We start from the raw sequence: 20,010 nt of genomic DNA on the forward strand, positions 1-20,010 counted from the left end.
CAAACAAATGTGCAAAAATCTTTATTACTCATGACAGAATAATAAGTGCTGCTACAACTTCAGAACAGGAGGTGATTTTAAAGCATGAAGAAGAGCACACACAGTCATTTGTAACTCCATCTACACAACACACAAACACTACACAGCACCAGTAGTGGTGATGTACAGCGTTGACCACTTTTTATTTTTGGGTTATTCAAACAGAATCGGTTCTGCCACACACTGTCAATTCTCTACCGTCAAGATGAAGTTTGAATATCTCCAGACACTGTTTAGATTATGCATGCGGAGTTTTGACAGCTAAAAATAACAGTAACAGTACTGATCGACTACTTTGCTAAGGGATACACTGAGTGACTTGAAGACTGGGAGGGCCAATTCAACGACTAGTGACAAAGTTTGGATGAAATGCATTCTGCAAGCATATATGTCATGTTTGCAAGACAAAGTTATAAAGACTAAAACCAGTGTTAGTTACTGTCAACAAACTGGTTTGTCAGTTGATTACACCTGTTAAATATAACGTTTATAATAAATGTAAATAAACAACCCTTTCACTAAAAGCTGGTGATGAAATATTCGTATAAATGAGAGTAACCACAAGAGGCAACATTACAAGGCATTTTACACAAGTTGTACATATTAAATACTGTCATCTGAGTGTATTGCAACAAGTTTTTTTTTCTTCATGCGTATGTTATAAAGCATTTATTCTGCCACATTTGCTTTTAAGGAAAAAGCATTTTTTGGGGGAAACTATATAGCGTACCATAACCTAAACATGTAAACTTTATACAATAAAGTGCTCCCCACAAGATCAACAGTGAGCTTATACAACCAATGATGATGTGTAATATTGAAAGAACATTTTCATACTGCATTAAGAGCAAAACAGCACTAATATTAATTGAATGGCTGCAAAACTTTCCTCAAGCTGTCAGTGTCACCGCTTATGAATGAAAACCAAAAAGCAGCCTTTATATGCAATGACTCAATGAGAGCGTAAATAGTCGGAGATACAGTATGTACAATATTGCAAGATGATAAGCCGGAAGGCACTTTATGATTTGTGTGGGATCAAATTTAAATGAGAATTTAGCGTCTGCATCACCAGAGCAAAGGATCCGATACAATGCTAAACATGGTGCAAAGGTGCAAGAGCATATTTCCACATTAATCTAACGGCTTTTGCACATATAAGGGCCCCAATCAGATGATTTTACAAACCCGTTTTCATTCATTCCTTCCAATACTAATACTAAATTTGATAACATGGTTCAATTTATTTGCCCATTTAATTCAATTAATGCCTCAGTGGAAGGTTTCTGTCCCAAACATAATGTGAATATCATCAGTGTCTTCAAAAGAACATTTTAAGCAGCTTTTTTGATCATACTGGAATTTAATTAACATAATTACTTTAAGGACAGATCAGTGAGTATCTCAAGTACAACAATACAAATGCAGTAACAACTGCACTTTGCAGCTGTTGGGCAGTGCAATCTTGGACTGTCCAAACTTAAAGAATAAAGTAGTAGAGCAGCAACAATAAAACAAGTCGACTCCCATCTCCTCGGAATAGCCAAGCATAGCGGTGCTACAGTTCTGCTGTGCATATGAAAAACAGATTGCACTTTCTTCTGAACAACGAAAGCATATTAACTATTCGACCCTGCCATGGCTTTGGATAACAGATTAAAACGATGAGTGGAACAAAAGCAGATGGCGGGAGGCTGGAGAGTGAGATCAAGTGTCCACTATCTCTAGGTGGTTTTCACCAGGTCATAGACATGGATATGAAAGTCATCGTCATATTTGATGTAGTAGACAGAGGGCTTGGCTGGGACCTGGTAAATGACCAGGCCTGTTCTCTTCACACCCTTGTCAGTAACATACTCCACCTGTTTCCCCACCAGGCTCTCCGTCTCTTCTCCTGGCTTCCTGTCCGCAGGCAACAGGTGCTTGTTTTCTGAGGAGTGAAACATTATACCATTACATCTGAGTTCATTTGAAATGTGCTTGTGTGTGACTCACCAAACACTGCCTACTAAAAGTATCTAAATGTGGCTCTGAAATAATGTTTGATTATTTTTCTAAACATACATGAAAAGTACTGAAACTTGAGGTTCTGCGTTATTCTTTAAATGAACCATCTCATCATTAATCTTTATAGGTAAATGACAAAAAGTGCTTCCTGTCTCACTGGAAGTCCACAGCCCATTCGGTCCTGTCTCTCAGTCCTGTCTCTCTTAATTTCACCATTGAATACATTTACAGACCCAGAAATTAAAAAAAAAAAATTCTCCAGACTTGTAAAGACTTTTTCCAGACAAGTGTAAGAATCCTTACTGTAATCTGTTAACTGAAAATGATCACGGATACAAAGCTTTAACAGACTGAAATAACAAACTACAATTGTTTCTTGCATGATGCATCAGTATTCTGATATTTCAAAAAGGGCCCTGACACACCAAGCTAAAAGTCACCCTTTTTTGGGTGGTCTTTCTTACTCTTTTGGCACTAATCAGTCCCTGTCGGCCCTTATCGGCTTTTTTTGGCAGATTTAACATGTTGAATCAGCATCAGTGAATGAAATCACTCTGGCAGTTCAATTCAGTGAAAGTGAGGAAAGTAAAAAAGTGGCTAAAGTCAAAAGTCGTGAGAACAAAAACTTGTTACATAAGGTAAAATAAATTTTTTAGTCACTTAGCTCTAGCAGAAATTGCTCACTAGTACACAGTAAATATTCTTTGCTCTTTCAACACACGGTTGTGCTCTTTTCCCTTTTTTAATGATGCATGCAGACAACCACCAGTGGCTGCTGTGGAGAGTTATTTCCTCTCACGCAGGAACAGAACTTCTCGTCAGCTGTAGCCTTTGCGGTGTGCTCAGATGCAGATCTGGGCCCTTAATTTCTCACTCTCTCAGTCACACTTTATTCAGTGTTATTGTGAATGTTTATGTGCAAAAATCATTTGAATATTGTCAAATTAGATGCAGCAATTCATTCATGTTTAAACAAAGCCATTAATTCTAGAAGAGCCGCTCAGAAACTGTTTTTTGGGTTGTTTTTTTTTTTAGAAATGTAATTTTTCAGCAGGGAGTTGAACCCTTTGATGAGGATCAATACAGATATCCATGGTAAACTCACATGGTATCCATGCAAAAAAGACTTTGCAATCCTCAAAATCAATTATGTCACATTGCAGTCACTTTAATCGTATTTATTAAGCTTTAGGGCAAAATCACTGAAGACTTAATAAAGCTTTGTTAAGTATCAATCTGTCTTTGTTAGAGACAAATCACCAGTACCTGCTTCAGGCAGAATCCTGAGGTCTCCATCAGCATAGTCGTCCCACAGCTGGTACATATAAAGTACGGGGTCCTTTTCATAAGTGATATAATACCAGTTGGTCATGACTGGAGCTCTGGAGAGGACCATGCCCCTCCACTCGTTCTTCTCTCCATCCTCTTTTTCAAACAGATGCTCCACAGCTTTGCCCACCAGCTCCTCTGCCCCTGGAGGCATCTTGATCTTGTTGTTTACTGTGGAGACGCAGCAGCAAAGGATGTACAGTAAAAAAGTGAGAAACATGGCTATCTGTGCAAAAAAGCACGTCACTGTTACATATTTCACACCTTCATTATATGAGAGACGTTTGTCTTAGTTGACATCAGGGTCTAAAACATGAATTCAGCTGGCAAAGGTAACAAGAGTGGCTCGCTAACTCACCGACGCTTTCCGACAGGACCTGCAGATTCGACACTCTGTCGTCCTTGAACAGCTCGATGCCATAGACGCAGTCAAAGCCGTCATACTTCACCATGAAGAGAGAAGGGTTAACACTCAGCCTGTCGAGTACTGTTCCCTTCCATTTGCTCTGGTTGCCCTTCTCACGCCAGTTATGCTGAATACGGACTCCCAGAATGCTGTTGGGATCCGGGCTCAATGTGTCACTCAGCTCCCCACTACTCCGCTTTCTGGCAAAACAGGATAAATATGCATGTCTGCGTTACCAACACCAGAACTTACTTTACTACTTCATACAGCTGATTATATAAAAAGAATGTGATATTGTTTTATTCATTAATTACAGACGTAAATCTATTATAAGATATTGGTAACGGTCCAGTGTGTTGGATTTAGGAGGATATATTAGCAGAAATGGATTATAATATTTTCTATTTTTATATTCTTTTGTTCATAATCACCTAACAATAAGAATTGTTTCATTTTTATTACCATAGAATAAGCCATTTATATTGTCGAAGGGAGCGGGTTCTGTGAAAATCGCTGTGTTACACCACTATATTTCTACAATAGTCAGCAAAGGACAAACCAAACCATAGAGCCATTTGTGTTTTTGTATCAGCAACCAAAGTTAGCAGCAACGCTGCAAGAACATTAGAAAAACATCAGATTTTCTTTTTTTTTTAGCATGAAAATTCTGTGTTTTTACTAGTTCACATCACCATATCTGCTCATTCTGAGGAGGAGACCTCTGCAGATAATTCAGCTCCCAGTAAAAACCTCCTGAACATCTGTATCTTAAGTTATTCGAGAAAAAAGGTGCAGCACACACAAATAGGTGTCTCTGAAACCGCTTAATAAAACATTGATTTGTAACGTGAAACTGCTTTACTCTGTGTTTTTAACGGTTACAATCTCTTGGTCTATTTGTTTTGGAGAGGAGGAGACCCCTGCGGATAATTCAGCTCCTGATTAAAACTTCTTGAACATCTGGATCAGAAACAAGATAAGCACAATTTCAGTTATCAAAAAAAGGGTGAGCTCACAGATTTGCAAGCGGGCTGTTGACATGCTTAACAGCATCGGAGATACATTGATTTGTGATGCGAAACTGTTTTATTCAGTGTTTTTACAGAGTTTAATCACCTGGTCCATTTGTTTTGGAGAGGTAGAGACCTCTGCAGGTAATTCAGCTCCTGGTAAAATCCTCCTCAACAACAGCCACTACAGGAAGTCTACCCAGGAGAAGTTTCAGCTGGTTGCAACAGCTAGATGCTACTAAATCCCCTAAATCTTTCACACTGGACCTTTAATTCCAGAAGTTTATACCTGGATAATTAACTCTCTCGTGTATCTGTTTGTGACATTATAGCTTTACTATTAAATTACACACTAGAACCACAAATTAATGGCATTGTGAGGTGTTATGTACAGTAGCTTTGCATCTACGTACCTGCCCCTTTTCTTGGACATGCCTCCAGAAAGTCAAAGGCTACTGATTAAAACAAAAACAGGGCAAAGTTCAGTCATTAGTGTGAGTGAATAAGACAGCTGCCAAACTTCACATGTACACTGTATGCCACAGCATGAGGAAGGCCTCTGCTTGAGCTGAGAGGCTGGTCTGTGTGAGGAGGCTTGTGACAGGCTCAGCAGAGACTGACAACCCCAGCAGCCAATAGATTAGCATGATGGAATAACTTCCTGGGTATTTACTTTAACTACACAGATATGGAGGTCACAGTTTGTAATGCACAACCAAGTGAGATGAGACTGTGTCGGTTGTCATATTTATTACACGCAATAAAAAGACATTTAAAAAAAACATCTGGCTGCTCCTAGAAAACACATCAGCCGTTTAACTGTATCTGACGAATTACAGTATGTAACGTTAGCCGCTTACATTTTAGTGCTAATAACTTGTACATTAGCAACATACATGTCAAATATGACGAGGCAAGCCAGATAAACTACGCCATAACCCTTAACACCTGTCCTGGACTAAATCCAACACACCTACACCTCACATTAATCAATAACACTGACGTCCTGGCTCTACCTCAATGCAGATGTTACTGTAAGATAAGTGGAGTCGGCTTAGCTACATCGGCTCCTCGGTGTCGCTTACAGCAGGTAACAAACACCGGCTACAACCGGGTGTCAACGGCTTTTATTCTCCTCTCGACACACATCTTCATTACCTTTACGCAGATTTCATATCAGTATTGTTCACTTCGTCTGGCAGAGAGACGCTGCCACACACCAACCCGCCTATGTAAATCTCGCGAAACCTGTGGAAAATGGGAGTTAAAGACACGAGACTCAAGTTCCCAGCGAGCCTTCGCTTGCCGTTACATCAGAGGTGGACGTGAACGTGCGCGCAATGAACACTGGGTGTTGGTGTTTCAAAGGCAATGATGTGGACTTTTTACGGTCGAAGTTACTCAGGTGCTTGCTGCGTGCTGCTGCCGTGTTTTCGGAAATAGTGTAATTACGGTATTAGTGCGCATAATCGGTATAAAATACGTAGATAACACATATGACCACAGCATGCAAAGGGAGGTCGGGGGTTTCTGTAACGCGAGAGTTGCCTTGAATTTGACTTAAAGAGGCAGACACCTTAATAAGAGATGTATTAACCTTTGAAACCCGGGCAAGGTGTTTTTTTTACCCTTCCAAAACATGATAAGAAGGCAATGAGAAACTTAATATTAAAAATGACCCAGAAATTTGCAAGAAATCAGTAAAAAAAATTACAAGAAAATTACAATTGGCCAAATAAAGTAAAAGAGCAAATACAGAAAAAAAGTACTAAAATAACAACAACAATAATAATAGTAATAACGATAATAACAATAATTAGAATAATAATAAATTTAGTTTTCTTAATAGTTTTCCTAAGTTATTTGAATTTTTAATACTTTATCTCCTTTTAAAGCTATATTTTAAAGATTGTTTTCTTGTCACCTTTTATTAATTTTTCCACAATTTGTAGGACATTTCATTTCATGTCAAGAAGCTGATTGCCTTTTTTCCCTTGTTTTTGAAAAAAAAATCCAATTTGCTCAGTGTTTAAAAGGTTTACATGCCTATGAAAGGCATCTGAATGCAGCACAGAAAACTGATGTCAGTTCGGGTTTCAGAGGGTTAAAGTTATAAAGCAGCCTTAACTTTAGGTGTAAAGTTATTATTATGTTTCCACAATTCTCTTCCTTTAGCATTTAAATGTCAGGTTTATAACAGCATTTTGCATCTTGAGTTTCAGAAAATCAACACGACACTAAAATGCATGATGCACATTGTGTTCTCTACAATACTGCTACAAATACCCTTTTCTCTTCAAAATTTGTGCATGAATGTGTTTTGTTTTACATACACAGGAAAACCTGCCAAAAATAGTCAAATAAATAAAAATAATAACTGCTGTCCCTTTGTTAGTAGACTTGAGCACACACAAGAGTTTCTGTGTGGGTTTTTGTATTTTGTTCTGTTTGGCTTTGTTTGCACAACGTCTCCAGAATGCATCATGCACTATCTTGTGAACTTTTATTATCTTTAGTTCATTATAAAGTTGCATAATCTGATTGTAGCTTACAAGTTATCGTCTATGCATACACATGACTCAAACAGTTTGCATCCTCTCAGGCTTGACTTGTGGTTCAGCTGAATACTACGCCTGTGCAGCTGTTCAGATACCTTTATCATTTGGCAAATGAATCAATGACATGTATGCTGCAGAAACAAAGCAACCTATCAACTAAATATGCAAACATGAACAAAACTTGACCCATAAAATATTTTTTTCTCAAGAACTGTAATGATAGAATTAGTAGCTTTATCGTGGTGTCACAAAAAAATGAGTGCACTGGAATTTACCTCACTTTTTCAATTTAATTTTATGATCACATTCAGCCTAGCATGTTTTTGAAAGTTCAGAATTTAAAAAAGTCTTACCCAATCTATTTGAAATGCATAGTGGTGCAGGAACACAATATGAAAGATAGGAGTGACAAAAATATTATATATCACCTCATCTCAAAAACCACAGTGCAGCATTGCTAAGCAGATATCACACAACACTACGTGTTTGACTGTCACAGAGAGCCTTGTCTTAAAAAGTACATCCAAATCGAGTATACTGACACATTCAATATATATGTCTAGTTGTTGTTCAACACGCTTATAATCCATTCCCTGAAGGATGATGCCCGTGTGTAGACATCAGGGGTCCTGGGGTCTCCGCATCGCCGTCCAGAGAAGGAGACAACGCCTGCTGCAGCTCCGTCACACACTAATGGACCACCTGAATCCCCCTTGAACAGAAAAGTTAGGAGACACTTAACAGAAGGTGTACTTTTGAGTCCTGTCTATTGACAAGACAACCTCAGATTTTAAGTAGATGTTTAGTTAACATTAAAAGACAGCTCCATCCTGTGTAAGTTTTACGCCTATGTCTTGCCAGTGTGCTCTCTTACCGAGCAGAAGCCTTGAAAAATGCGCCCCCCAACTCCACAAACCATAGCCCTGGTGATGGGAACACCTCTCCATCTCCTACGACATGTCCCCCGTGACAGGGTGGTTACATTGACTTCTTGAAGCCTGTCTGGTATGGTGCCATTATCCCCCACGTCCCCCCAGCCAGCAGTGAGGCACAGACTGGATGTTCTCAGTCTGCCTCTTCTCAGAGAAATCAGCTGCACTGCTTCAGTCAGCTGGGCGCTACCATTGAGCTGAGACAAGAAAAATAATGGTAGAAAATACATTTGATTTTTGTGACATTATAAATTATTAAACTAGAAACACAAAATGGGACTTGGGACTGTTTAAAATCTGATATCGTTTAGTACACAATGACTGTAACTGTCCTTACCTTCAGGAGCATGATATCATTTGCATGTCCGTCATAATCTGGATGTGGAATTGATCGGCTTGCGTTGAATTGCTGTTTTGTAGTCTCATTAGCAGTCAGGGAGTCAGCTCCAAGAACAACTGTGTATGGGCTGAAAAATAACAATTCAATAGAGAAAGGATATTAGATATGATTTTGAGGCTGCTAATAATATCTCTTGTAAAAACTCATTAGCAACATCATGACATCATCACTACCATGAAGGAGCACAACATAGCAACAAATTCTGGGCCTTGTGCATAAGCACATGAGCGGTTTCTGTTGCCCCCGTCCTTCCAGTCCTGATCCATGTCTCTGTCACTTTTTATGCATTGACATTACATTCAACAGTTGTGTCTGGTTGCTTTTGGATCTGGTTGTCATGATAATGTCATCATAACTGTGTCACAAATGTTTTTTTTAATATCAAAATGCTTTCTTTCTTCACCACAGTCGTTAACTGTTTTGGTAAAGGTGACATTTCAGTATTGTAATATTAAAGAAAAAATGTGGTCTGTAGACTAAACATATTATAATACAGTGATAGACAGAGATAATGGAAATGTGTTACCTCTGGTTGACAGAGAAAGGAATCAGTTACATTCTGATGTGAGATTTAAAAGTCTGTAATGAATGATTTTAGTTGGCTAATATAATTTCATCACAAAGTTGGGTCAAATGTGAGCAAGGTTGGTTGGCACACTCATTTTTGTGGTTGTTTGGCACATGTGCCAAACAATTGTAACAGTTGTAACTGTATCTATATTTTGAGAGATTAAAACTATTCTGATGCATTAAACAGTCTTTATATTGTTAGTTTATTACTCTTATTTTGAATTGTTAGTTGCATAAGTAATGAGACATTCCTTCTGATGAATTGCTCATAATGTTTGGTTTTTGAAATGGGCAGATATTGAATTAAATGCTCATTATTTCAAGCTCTTGTTTGAATAAATGTTCAAATTGTTTCAATTGTTTGTTTTTTCATTTTGATTTTGGGGGGGGGGGTAACCATAGCATTTTAACATATTGTGCCAATCAACCCCATAACCCTGTGTGCCAAACAAATGCACAACATGACTTAAATCAAAAAGTAGCCTCATTTTAGAAGTTATGCCTGATTATAAAAAACAAATGCATTTACAGCTGAGACCTTAAACTTTCATTTGCTGCTGATTAGAACCTTCTAACATAAATAATGACTGAGAAATACAGCAGAGTTTGCAAAGTTTGCAAACCAACCCTGCAAGTTTATTTTTACACATGAAACAACTGACAGTATGTGAAATAAGAAAATCATAATGGTTTGTTTTTTCTTACATGCGTAGCTGACAATGTGCTGCCGTGAGCACAAAGTCCTCTTTCACCAGGGCTCCCCCACAGATGTGGCGGCCTTGAACCTGCAGCGAGGCCATATAGGGGCGCGAGTGGGGGCCAGCATCTCTGCCTCCGACAATATGAGTACCATGAGCTCCTGAAACACAAAATAATCATCCATTATTTACTCACGTTTATCCGATGTGGATGCGTATGTCTTAACTATGCATAGCTTACCATTTAGGACAAAGAGCAGCAGGAGTATGACACCACTTGCCATCATCTCTGGTCAAACAAATCCACACCTTCCTCTCATGGTCTTATGACTTTTAGAGAAGGAAAAAAAACTTACTTTTTTGTGGCCTTTATTGCTTCAGTGTGTTCGTCAACAGGCTGCTTAGCTTTTAGTGAAGTTGTTGGTGGGATTACAAGAAGTTTCACAACAGATGTTTTTCAAAACAGGTTTTCATAATTGATGCAGTAACAATGTGGTGTTAGAGTTACAGCAGATTTAGTTTGACACTTGTTGAGCAAAGGCGAACATTGTTGGATAAACAGTAGTTATTGTCTAAAAAATACATTATCAAAGGCAAAAAGAAAAGAAAATGCAATATGTTTGTGGGTGTGTGCTTCTGAGAAAGTTGGTTCATTCTTTCGTGTTTGTGCTTAGATTTAAATCTTGTGTTTGTGGACTTGTTACACTTTCCTATCTTATGATTACATCACATTTCTGTCAAAAGTTTGCTTAAGAAAGAATGTGGTTTTTGTTATGCAATGTGCTGCAGACACAATAATTCTGCTCTTACATGCAACTGAATCTCTCAGCCATGTGGGTTTGAAAGCATCATTTAAAAAAAATATTAAGTGTTGGTAAACTGTTGCCATTTTCAAATTTTAGCAACACTGAGATCAACTGCACACTAGAAAAATAACCTTTGCATTTGTTTATTGCCTTAAATATCATTTTATATGTCCTGATGAAGAATGTCACACAATAATACACCATTTTAGATGAGGTTTTGTTTGTACACACAATTGCCGCATTTAAGCAGCGTAACTGATAATGCCTGTTGTTTTATTAAAGTAGTTGTAGATCAATGTTTAACTTTATGCAGGGTGGGGAGTGGATGATGGGGTGACAGGATTTTTTCTTTTTATCTGACGTTACTGTGTCTATTTGTAAAGCATTTTGTGCTACAATGTTTTTTGTATGAAAGTGCTATATAAATGAAGTTTGATTGATTGTATTTCTATGAATTTAATAGGAAAAGCACAGATGCAACACAGCGGCTCTTCTGTGTGGATCTCCTTGACAGCCCAAACAAATATTTCTTTGAATTGTGTAACAAACTAGCTGAATCACGTGTAACCACAGTTTACAACCTCAGATCTGAGTGTCGATGTTCAGACACCAGACTCCAACGTATCTTTCAGTGAAGTGTCATGAAAGCTGATCTTATGGACTGTAGCAAAGAGATGTGCAAAGTTATGCTAAAGTGGCTGACCTTTGCCCTTCTTTTCATCAAAAACCCCCCATGGATTGAAAAAAAAAAAAGAAAAAAAAGTTCACTTTTATAGTATTACTAAAGGCTGCCACCATTTACAACTCACAACAAGGTCCTCTCTGTCATAATGTTACTGAACAGTGTCGACCTGTTTCTTTCCTAACTAATTGTTATTACCCTTCAGCTGAGGTTATATTGCTACAGAGGCATTGAGCTATATAATTAATGATGAGGTTATGATCATAACATGTAGAGGGGTTAAAATAGCTTTGTGTCTTTCCTGTTTTCCACACACTACCTCTGTAATAATCTGTCTCTCTGTATGAAAGTCTCTTAACATGAGTGTCTTTGCTCACCTGCTTCTCTGACCAAACTCATATTGATGAACATGTGCCAACCAAGGCCATAGCCATGGATAACTCAAAATTTTAAAACTCATTTCCAACTATATTGTATTATCCATCACAATACCACTATGAAGTATTCTATATGCAATAAAAAATGCTACTGTCCGCATGTATTGCGCATGCACGTACATGACTGACACTTTACTCAGTCTTCACGTGGACTGTCTGACAAATAAACATAATTAAGACATAAACTGCAGTTGAATAGGGCGTGTTCTGCTGAAGTGCAGCATATTAGATATATTCTAATGCAGTTATTCAGTTATTTAAACCCCATTTGCATCTTCTGACAAAGAAAAGAGAAAACATTTTTTGAAACATTTATTTTGCCATTCCAGTAAAGAACACACACTGAAAGAGCAACTCAGACACAGTTGCCCCTCCCAAATACAATTACAAATGCTGAATCACAGCTTTTTGTTTGTTGGCTTTTTTTAACACTTCTCCCAACCACCTGTCTGGACTGCCTTGATCCATTCAGTGAACTCTGAGATATCCGTGTAGACACTGGTGTGTCCTGAGTTGCCATTTTTGTTATAAGATGCAACACCAGCAGCCTTCCCGTCACACACTAGAGGACCGCCAAAATCACCCTGCGTGGAGGAGATATTTTTATTTTTTCATTCAAGATAATGAAATATGTTATGTTATGTGTTTTTTTATGTTATATGTTTTGGAGTATAAAGCACATTTTCTAAAGGAATACCTCACAAAGTGCTTTTTCTGTAGTATATCCACTTGCACAGCTGGCATGAAGACCAGGCCATTTCTTCGTCTTGCAGATTTTCAGGTTATTGATGGACACATTTATCACTTTTAGTTCATCACTGTGGTTACCACCATCTTTAGTGCAACCCCATCCAGCAACACAGCAGTTTTTGTTTTCTGGTATCTTATTCTCACTCAGATTAATCGTTTTTTTAGGGACGTTCATTCCCTCTTCCCCACCAACCTGGAAACACACAAAATCAGAGGGGAAGAAATAATAACCAGCAGTCAGCCTAAACAATAACCAAAAGTGAAAACTGATAAATCATTTAAATGTAGGCTATTGTTAACAGTGGTACAGTAAAATCACTGGCTCTGACAGTGGTGGCTTTAAATTATTGCATTTCTGTGATTCTTGTTCTTGTGATTCTTTTTCAGTGCTGTTTTTTTTAAATCCTGCTTGGAAAACACTCAATTGATTTAAATGTATCAAAACAACCAAAGAACCAATAGCAAATAATTTGACTGTAAAAATACAACATGTCATCTGGAACAACTGGGTTGAAAGAGTATATACTAACTTTGAGGAGCATGATGTCATAGCCTTTGTCAGAGCTCTCATATGATGGGTGTTTGCACTTTTTATCGATGTATTTTGATGTGCGCATAGCGCTTTTGAGGTCATGGGTGCCAAGAACCACCTTTACTCTTCCCTTCATATCCCTGCCAAAAACAACAAAAAACAAACAATCAAACAAACAAAACCCCCACAGCAACAAATTATACATTTTCTTTAAAACAGTAGGTTTGTATAACTTTCATTGATTTTGTTTGAATTCTAATAAGATCAGATGAAATAATGAATACTAGAAGAAGAAATGTGACTCACTTCATACAGCGTGCAGCAGTGACCACAACGTCGTCATTGATGCGGAATCCTCCACATATATGTTGGCCGTCACTACTTATTGAGGCCATATACATCATGGAGTCCTTCTGTACTTCTGTGCCATTTAAGATTGTGCTGCCAAATGCTGGAGACATGACTGTAAAATGAAAAAGAGTTCAAATTAGTTAAAATTCTATTTGCAGGCAGAAGAAAAGTAGTCAGATTGTGCAACTTACAGTTTCCAAGACAAGCCAGAGCAGTGAAGAGCAGAAACTTGTTTAGATGGTGCATCGTGGCGGCAGGATGTTTAATCCGTTATGTTTCGGCTCCAAGTCAACCCTTTTATACAGCAGAGTTTGATCTGTATAATTTGATACTGATCTGTCTTATCTTGACTTGCAGCCACATCCTTGGGCTGCATAACGTTTGCAATGCACATATACCGTATGTTGCAGATATATTGACACAGGCTACATTTATACATCCTGGTTTCTATTTTCTAATTTGTATTTACTGCATTAAAAAAAGTGAGGCTGCTGCTTACTGAGCAGTCCTTTCTGTTTTGTCTTCTCTGGGTGGGCAAGATGTGGCATTTAGCTTCAACCAGAAGAAACAGAGGGAACAAAATGATTCTTTTTTTTTTTTTAAATTAAGGGTGACCTGTGGCGAGTTTGAGTCTTTGGATAGTGTGGGGTCCCCATCATCATCACCAGTGCCTTCTACAAATCTGTTCCTTATATTATGTCTGTGTACTTTGGCATGAGTACTCTCTTCTAAGACACCTTTTTATTAATGCTTTATAATACATTAATAAGAGCAATCTTTGGGTTCTCCAGATGAAGCTATCATTCATTAACACCTTCCTTGACAAAAAATATTCTGATGCATTTTAAAAGCGATTTAAATACCATTTGCATCTTCTGATGAAAAAAGAGAGAACAATATTTGAGACATTTATTTAGTTTGCCTTTCAACTGAGGAGCAAACACTGACAGAGCAACTCAGACACAACTGCCCCTCTCAAATACAACTGCAAATGCTGAAACACAGCTTTGCGTAAGTCTGTTCTACTTAACAATTCATCCAATCATTTACCAAGACAACTTTCTTGAACCAAGAAAGGAACACTGAGATATCTGTGTTGACGCTGTGTTGACGCTAGAGCACGATGTCACATCCTTTAGTAAAATGCACATAAGATGGGTGTTTGCACTTGTTTGTGATGACTCTCACTATTTTCATAGAAAAAAAAAACATAACAAAATAAAGCACATAATACATTTCTTTTTAAAGCAGTGTGTCTGTATAACTTTAATCAGTTTCTTACTATATTTCAAGTAATATCAAATGAAGCATTGATGGCTTGAAGAAAAAATGTGACTCACTCATCAAAGCGTGCAGCAGTGACCACAAAGTCTTTACTGATGCAGAATCCTTCACATGCATGTTGCTGGTCGTTGTTACATATCGAGGCCATATACATCACGCAGTTCTGCAGGGCTCTTTCACACATATCACTTCCAGATACTGAAGACATGACAAGAAGATGAAAAGGAGTTCATATTAGTTCAAATTCTATTTGCAGGCTGAAGAAAAGTAGTCAGTTATGTTTGGAGAAACGTGTTCACAGCAGCAGAGTTTGATCTCTGATATGATATTGATCTATTGACTTGCAGCAACATCGTATTGCTGCAAAATTTTTTCAAAGCATACATGTGATGAGTATTTGTTCACAGAGGTTACAATTATTAATGATCTTTTATTTTCCAAATTGTCAAAAAGATGCCATCACCTAGTGCATCTCATGTCTAATGGGTGCCTTTGGCTTTGTGTGTAGGTATCTGATGTCAAGGGCCACTGACCAAGCGCCAGGTATTTGATGAGTTGGAAGTGAGACCAGGTTAAATATCCCTGTACTACTCATGGCACCAGTACTGCCCTAAAATGACAGATTGAAACAACTGTGATGGACCAGACATTAGTTGCTATCACATTTATATAATAACACTCAAAATTACACACTTCAGAATCTTAAAATAATTCATAACCTCCATACTACAATGAAAGTAAGCTGAAGCACCACTTCAAAAGTGCAAGATTTTACCAGAAATGTCTGAGGATGTTGTCGATCCAGGAAAGATACATTGATTAATTAAGATGTTTTGTGCATCTACAGTTTTTCTTCTTGTCAAAAGGAATGAATGCAATGCAAATTGTTCTTCTTCATAATGTGGGTGATTCACTCAACAGTAGGGCTGTTTCATTCTTAATCAATTATTAATCATTACCTATCGGCTGAGGTTAAAGAGACATTGAGCTATGTAATAGATTAAATAATGATTACGAATTTAAAGGGGTTAAAATATTTTTGTTTCTTTTCTTGTTTCCTGTATAAACACGCTGCTTTTGTATTGTTCTGCCTTTGTGTGTGTTGTAACATGAGTGTCCTTGCTGACCTTGTCTGCTGCTTTGTCCACTCAAGTTCAAATCATGTGACTCGAGTAAACGAGTGAAAAGAACAATAATAATATATTTTTGCTTTTTAAAAAGGTTGTTTAATATATCTTGAAGTATTCTTAAATTGATGTTTAATAACATAAATCAAGGATTGCTGAAAGTGGAAATGTAACTCACAAGTAGTCAGTGAGCAGCAGTGACCACGAGGTCTTCACTGATGAGGAATCCTCCACATACATGTTTTGTGTTGCTCTGCAGGGAGAGATTTCACTCCTGTGTGTTGCAAAAAAGGGCAAAATCAAAATTAGCTTAATATCCCATTTAATGGATGGAGAACAATAATCACGAAAAATCTCAACTTTGTGCTTTGCATGCATGATGGCCAGCAGGACAACTGACTTGTCCTTTTGTGATTGTAATGTCTTTTACTTTGACTTCTAACCACAACCATGGTGAGATGTATTTTTACAAGGTTGCAGTGTTTATTATCTTTGCATCATCTTGTTAGTTTCTGATCTAATGCATTAGCCAGTGTAAGCAGATACATTATGTGATCAGTATGTGATGGGTTTTAGACGGTCTGTCACATTAAACCATTCTTACTCTTCTTTATAATACAAATGTTTATTTTAAATATTTAACAAGTTATACAGGAACCCCACTCGGATTAGAAAATATGGCATTATGTACATTTTTTTATTTAAAAAAAAAAAAAGAAAACAATCTGCAAGTAAATATTTCAACACTGAAATTAGTTATTGTAGTTATTGTCTAAAAAATACATTATCAAAGGCAAAAAGAAAATAAAGTGCGATATGTTTGTGGGTGTGTGCTTCTGAGAAAGTTGGTTCATTCTTTCGTGTTTGTGCTTAGATTTAAATCTTGTGTTTGTGGACTTGTTACACTTTCGTATCTTATCACTACATCACATTTCTGTCAAAAGTGTGCTTAAGAAAGAATATGGTTTTTGTTATGCAATGTGCTGCAGACACAATAATTCTGCTCTTACATGCAACTGAATCTCTCAGCCATGTGGGTTTGAAAGCATCATTTAAAAAAAATATTAAGTGTTGGTAAACTGTTGCCATTTTCAAATTTGCATCTTCTGACAAAGAAAAGAGAAAACATTTTTTGAAACATTTTTTTCACATTTATTTTGCCATTCCAGTAAAGAACACACACTGAAAGAGCAACTCAGACACAATTGCCCCTCCCAAATACAATTACAAATGCTGAATCACAGCTTTTTGTTCATTGGCTTTTTTTTACAATCTTTCCAACCACCTGTCTGGACTTTCTCGATCCATTCAGTGAACTCTGAGATATCCGTGTAGACACTGGTGTGTCCTGAGTTGCCATTTTTGTTATAAGATGCAACACCAGCAGCCTTCCCGTCACACACTAGAGGACCGCCAAAATCACCCTGCGTGGAGGAGATATTTTTATTTTTTCATTCAAGATAATGAAATATGTTATGTTATATGTTATTTTATGTTATATTTTTTGGAGTATAAACCACATTTTCTAAAGGAATACCTCACAAAGTGCTTTTTTTGTAGTATATCCACTTGCACAGCTGGCATGAAGACCAGGCCATTTCTTCGTCTTGCAGATTTTCAGGTTATTGATGGACACATCCGTCACTTTTAGTTTCTGACTGAGAATACCACCATCTTTAGTGCAACCCCATCCAGCAACACAGCAGTTTTTGTTTTCTGGTATCTTATTCTCACTCAGATTAATCGTTTTTTTAGGGACGTTCATTCCCTCTTCCCCACCAACCTGGAAACACACAAAATCAGAGGGGAAGAAATAATAACCAGCAGTCAGCCTAAACAATAACCAAAAGTGAAAGCTGATAAATCATTTAAATGTAGGCTATTGTTAACAGTGGTACAGTAAAATCACTGGCTCTGACAGTGGTGGCTTTAAATTATTGCATTTCTGTGATTCTTGTTCTTGTGATTCTTTTTCAGTGCTGTTTTTTTAAAATCCTGCCTGGGAAACACTCAATAGATTTAAATGTATCAAAACAACCAAACCACCAATAGCAAATAATTTGACTGTAAAAATACAACATGTCATCTGGAACAACTGGGTTGAAAGAGTATATACTAACTTTGAGGAGCATGATGTCATAGCCGTTTTCAGAGCTCTCATATGATGGGTGTTTGCACTTTTCAAGGATGTATTTCGATGTGCTCATAGTGCTTTTGCGGTCATGGGTGCCAAGAACCACCTCTACTCTTCCCTTCATATCCCTGCCAAAATCAACAAAACACAAACAATCAAACAAACAAAACCCCCACAGCAACAAATTATACATTTTCTTTAAAACAGTAGGTTTGTATAACTTTCATTGATTTTGTTTGAATTCTAATAAGATCAGATGAAATAATGAATACTAGAAGAAGAAATGTGACTCACTTCATACAGCGTGCAGCAGTGACCACAACGTCGTCATTGATGCGGAATCCTCCACATATATGTTGGCCGTCACTACGTATTGAGGCCATATACATCATGGAGTCCTTCGGTGCTTCTGTGCCATTTAAGATTGTGCTGCCAAATGCTGGAGACTTGACTGTAAAATGAAAAAGAGTTCAAATTAGTTAAAATTCTATTTGCAGGCAGAAGAAAAGTAGTCAGATTGTGCAACTTACAGTTTCCAAGACAAGCCAGAGCAGTGAAGAGCAGAAACTTGTGCAGATGGTGCATCGTGGCGGCAGGATGTTTAATCCGTTATGTTTCGGCTCCAAGTCAACCCTTTTATACAGCAGAGTTTGATCTGTATAATTTGATATTGATCTGTCTTATCTTGACTTGCAGCCACACCCTTGGGCAGCATAACGTTTGCAATGCATGTATACCGTATGTTGCAGATATGTTGACACAGGCTACATTTATACATCCTGGTTTCTATTTTCTAATTTGTATTTACTGCATTAAAAAAAGTGAGGCTGCTGCTTACTGAGCAGTCCTTTCTGTTTTGTCTTCTCTGGGTGGGCAAGATGTGGCATTTAGCTTCAACCAGAAGAAATAGAGGGAACAAAATGTTTTTGTTTTTGTTTTTTTTTAATTAAGGGTGACCTGTGGCGAGTTTGAGTCTTTGGATAGTGTGGGGTCCCCATCATCATCACCAGTGCCTTCTACAAATCTGTTCCTTATATTATGTCTGTGTACTTTGGCATGTGTACTCGCTTCTAAGACACCTTTTTATTAATGCTTTATAATACATTAATAAGAGCAATCTTTGGGTTCTCCAGATGAAGCTTACATTTATTAACACCTAACACACTTCCTTGACAAAAAAATATTCTGATGCATTTTAAAAGCGATTTAATACGGAGCCCCTTAAGGGACATGGGGGAGAAAAAAAATTGATGTGTGAAAAAAAAAATAAGGACGAACTTTTGCAAGATCTCGCAAAATTATTGCGAGATCTCGCAAAATTTTGTTTATGTTTTTTTCCTTTTAAAGCAGTGTCAGTGAATCGGATCTAAAACCCCACTAGAATCCCACTTGCGGTAGAAAATATGACATTATATACATTTTTTAATTTAAAAAAAAAAGAAAATAATCGACAAGTAAATATTTCAACACTGAAATTAGTTATTGTAGTTATTGTCTAAAAAATACATTATCAAAGGCAAAAAGAAAATAAAGTGCAATATGTTTGTGGGTGTGTGCTTCTGAGAAAGTTGGTTCATTCTTTCGTGTTTGTGCTTAGATTTAAATCTTGTGTTTGTGGACTTGTTACACTTTCCTATCTTATCACTACATCACATTTCTGTCAAAAGTGTGCTTAAAAAAGAATGTGGTTTTTGTTCTGCAATGTGCTGCAGACACAATAATTCTGCTCTTACATGCAACTGAATCTCTCAGCCATGTGGGTTTGAAAGCATCATTTAAAAACAATATTAAGTGTTGGTAAACTGTTGCCATTTCAAATTTTAGCAACACTGAGATCAACTGCACACTAGAAAAATAACCTTTGCATTTGTTTATTGCCTTAAATATCATTTTATATGTCCTGATGAAGAATGTCACACAATAATACACCATTTTAGATGAGGTTTTGTTTGTACACA

At 37.3% G+C, this 20,010-nt stretch overlaps 3 protein-coding genes across 4 annotated transcripts; all 3 read right to left on the reverse strand.

The window, feature by feature from the left end:
* Positions 1-5: 5 nt before the first annotated feature.
* On the reverse strand, positions 6-6,088 carry LOC121939129 (spindlin-1-like). 2 transcript variants are annotated; one of them, XM_042482248.2, is made up of 5 exons: positions 5,950-6,088; positions 5,205-5,246; positions 3,734-3,981; positions 3,313-3,546; positions 6-1,969 (listed from the first exon to the last, which is right to left on the reverse strand). In XM_042482248.2, the coding sequence occupies exons 2-5, from the start codon at positions 5,222-5,224 to the stop codon at positions 1,764-1,766; spliced, it is 708 nt and encodes a 235-aa protein (XP_042338182.1). In that variant the 5' UTR covers positions 5,225-5,246; positions 5,950-6,088; the 3' UTR covers positions 6-1,763. The 2 variants fall into 2 exon arrangements, with proteins under 2 accessions (XP_042338182.1, XP_042338187.1); XM_042482253.2 differs by having other exon boundaries at positions 5,205-5,243; positions 5,950-6,061.
* A 1,531-nt stretch (positions 6,089-7,619) lies between these two features.
* On the reverse strand, positions 7,620-10,327 carry LOC121938349 (serine protease 57-like). Its single transcript, XM_042481613.2, has 5 exons — positions 10,191-10,327; positions 9,957-10,110; positions 8,619-8,748; positions 8,224-8,478; positions 7,620-8,061 (listed from the first exon to the last, which is right to left on the reverse strand). Exons 1-5 carry the CDS (start codon positions 10,234-10,236, stop codon positions 7,909-7,911), a joined length of 738 nt encoding a protein of 245 aa, XP_042337547.2. The 5' UTR covers positions 10,237-10,327; the 3' UTR covers positions 7,620-7,908.
* Positions 10,328-12,173: 1,846 nt separating this feature from the next.
* On the reverse strand, positions 12,174-18,652 carry LOC121938360 (transmembrane protease serine 9-like). Its single transcript, XM_088077331.1, has 9 exons — positions 18,583-18,652; positions 18,347-18,491; positions 18,039-18,180; positions 17,456-17,701; positions 17,159-17,342; positions 13,463-13,619; positions 13,155-13,296; positions 12,572-12,817; positions 12,174-12,458 (listed from the first exon to the last, which is right to left on the reverse strand). The coding sequence occupies exons 1-9, from the start codon at positions 18,635-18,637 to the stop codon at positions 12,300-12,302; spliced, it is 1,476 nt and encodes a 491-aa protein (XP_087933457.1). The 5' UTR covers positions 18,638-18,652; the 3' UTR covers positions 12,174-12,299.
* Between the last annotated feature and the right edge of the window lie 1,358 nt (positions 18,653-20,010).

Source organism: Plectropomus leopardus, chromosome 5, assembly GCF_026936395.1.
Source record: "Plectropomus leopardus strain MGB_pleo_1.0 chromosome 5, ASM2693639v1, whole genome shotgun sequence".
Taxonomy (NCBI): domain Eukaryota; kingdom Metazoa; phylum Chordata; class Actinopteri; order Perciformes; family Serranidae; genus Plectropomus; species Plectropomus leopardus.

Coding starts and splice junctions, on each gene's coding strand:
- LOC121938360 (XM_088077331.1), bottom strand. CDS start 18,637: ATGCACCATCTGCACAAGTTTCTGCTCTTCACTGCTCTGGCTTGTCTT. Junction 18,181..18,346: donor ACTGCTGCACGCTGTATGAA/GTGAGTCACATT, acceptor TGATTTTGGCAG/GGATATGAAGGGAAGAGTAG. Junction 12,818..13,154: donor ATGACATCATGCTCCTCAAA/GTTAGTATATAC, acceptor GTGTGTTTCCAG/GTTGGTGGGGAAGAGGGAAT.
- LOC121939129 (XM_042482248.2), bottom strand. CDS start 5,224: ATGTCCAAGAAAAGGGGCAG. Junction 3,547..3,733: donor GGTCCTGTCGGAAAGCGTCG/GTGAGTTAGCGA, acceptor GCGTCTCCACAG/TAAACAACAAGATCAAGATG. Junction 1,970..3,312: donor CAGGATTCTGCCTGAAGCAG/GTACTGGTGATT, acceptor TTCACTCCTCAG/AAAACAAGCACCTGTTGCCT.
- LOC121938349 (XM_042481613.2), bottom strand. CDS start 10,236: ATGATGGCAAGTGGTGTCATACTCCTGCTGCTCTTTGTCCTAAATG. Junction 10,111..10,190: donor GCTGCTCTTTGTCCTAAATG/GTAAGCTATGCA, acceptor TTTGTGTTTCAG/GAGCTCATGGTACTCATATT. Junction 8,749..9,956: donor GCACATTGTCAGCTACGCAT/GTAAGAAAAAAC, acceptor GTTATTTTTCAG/CCCATACACAGTTGTTCTTG.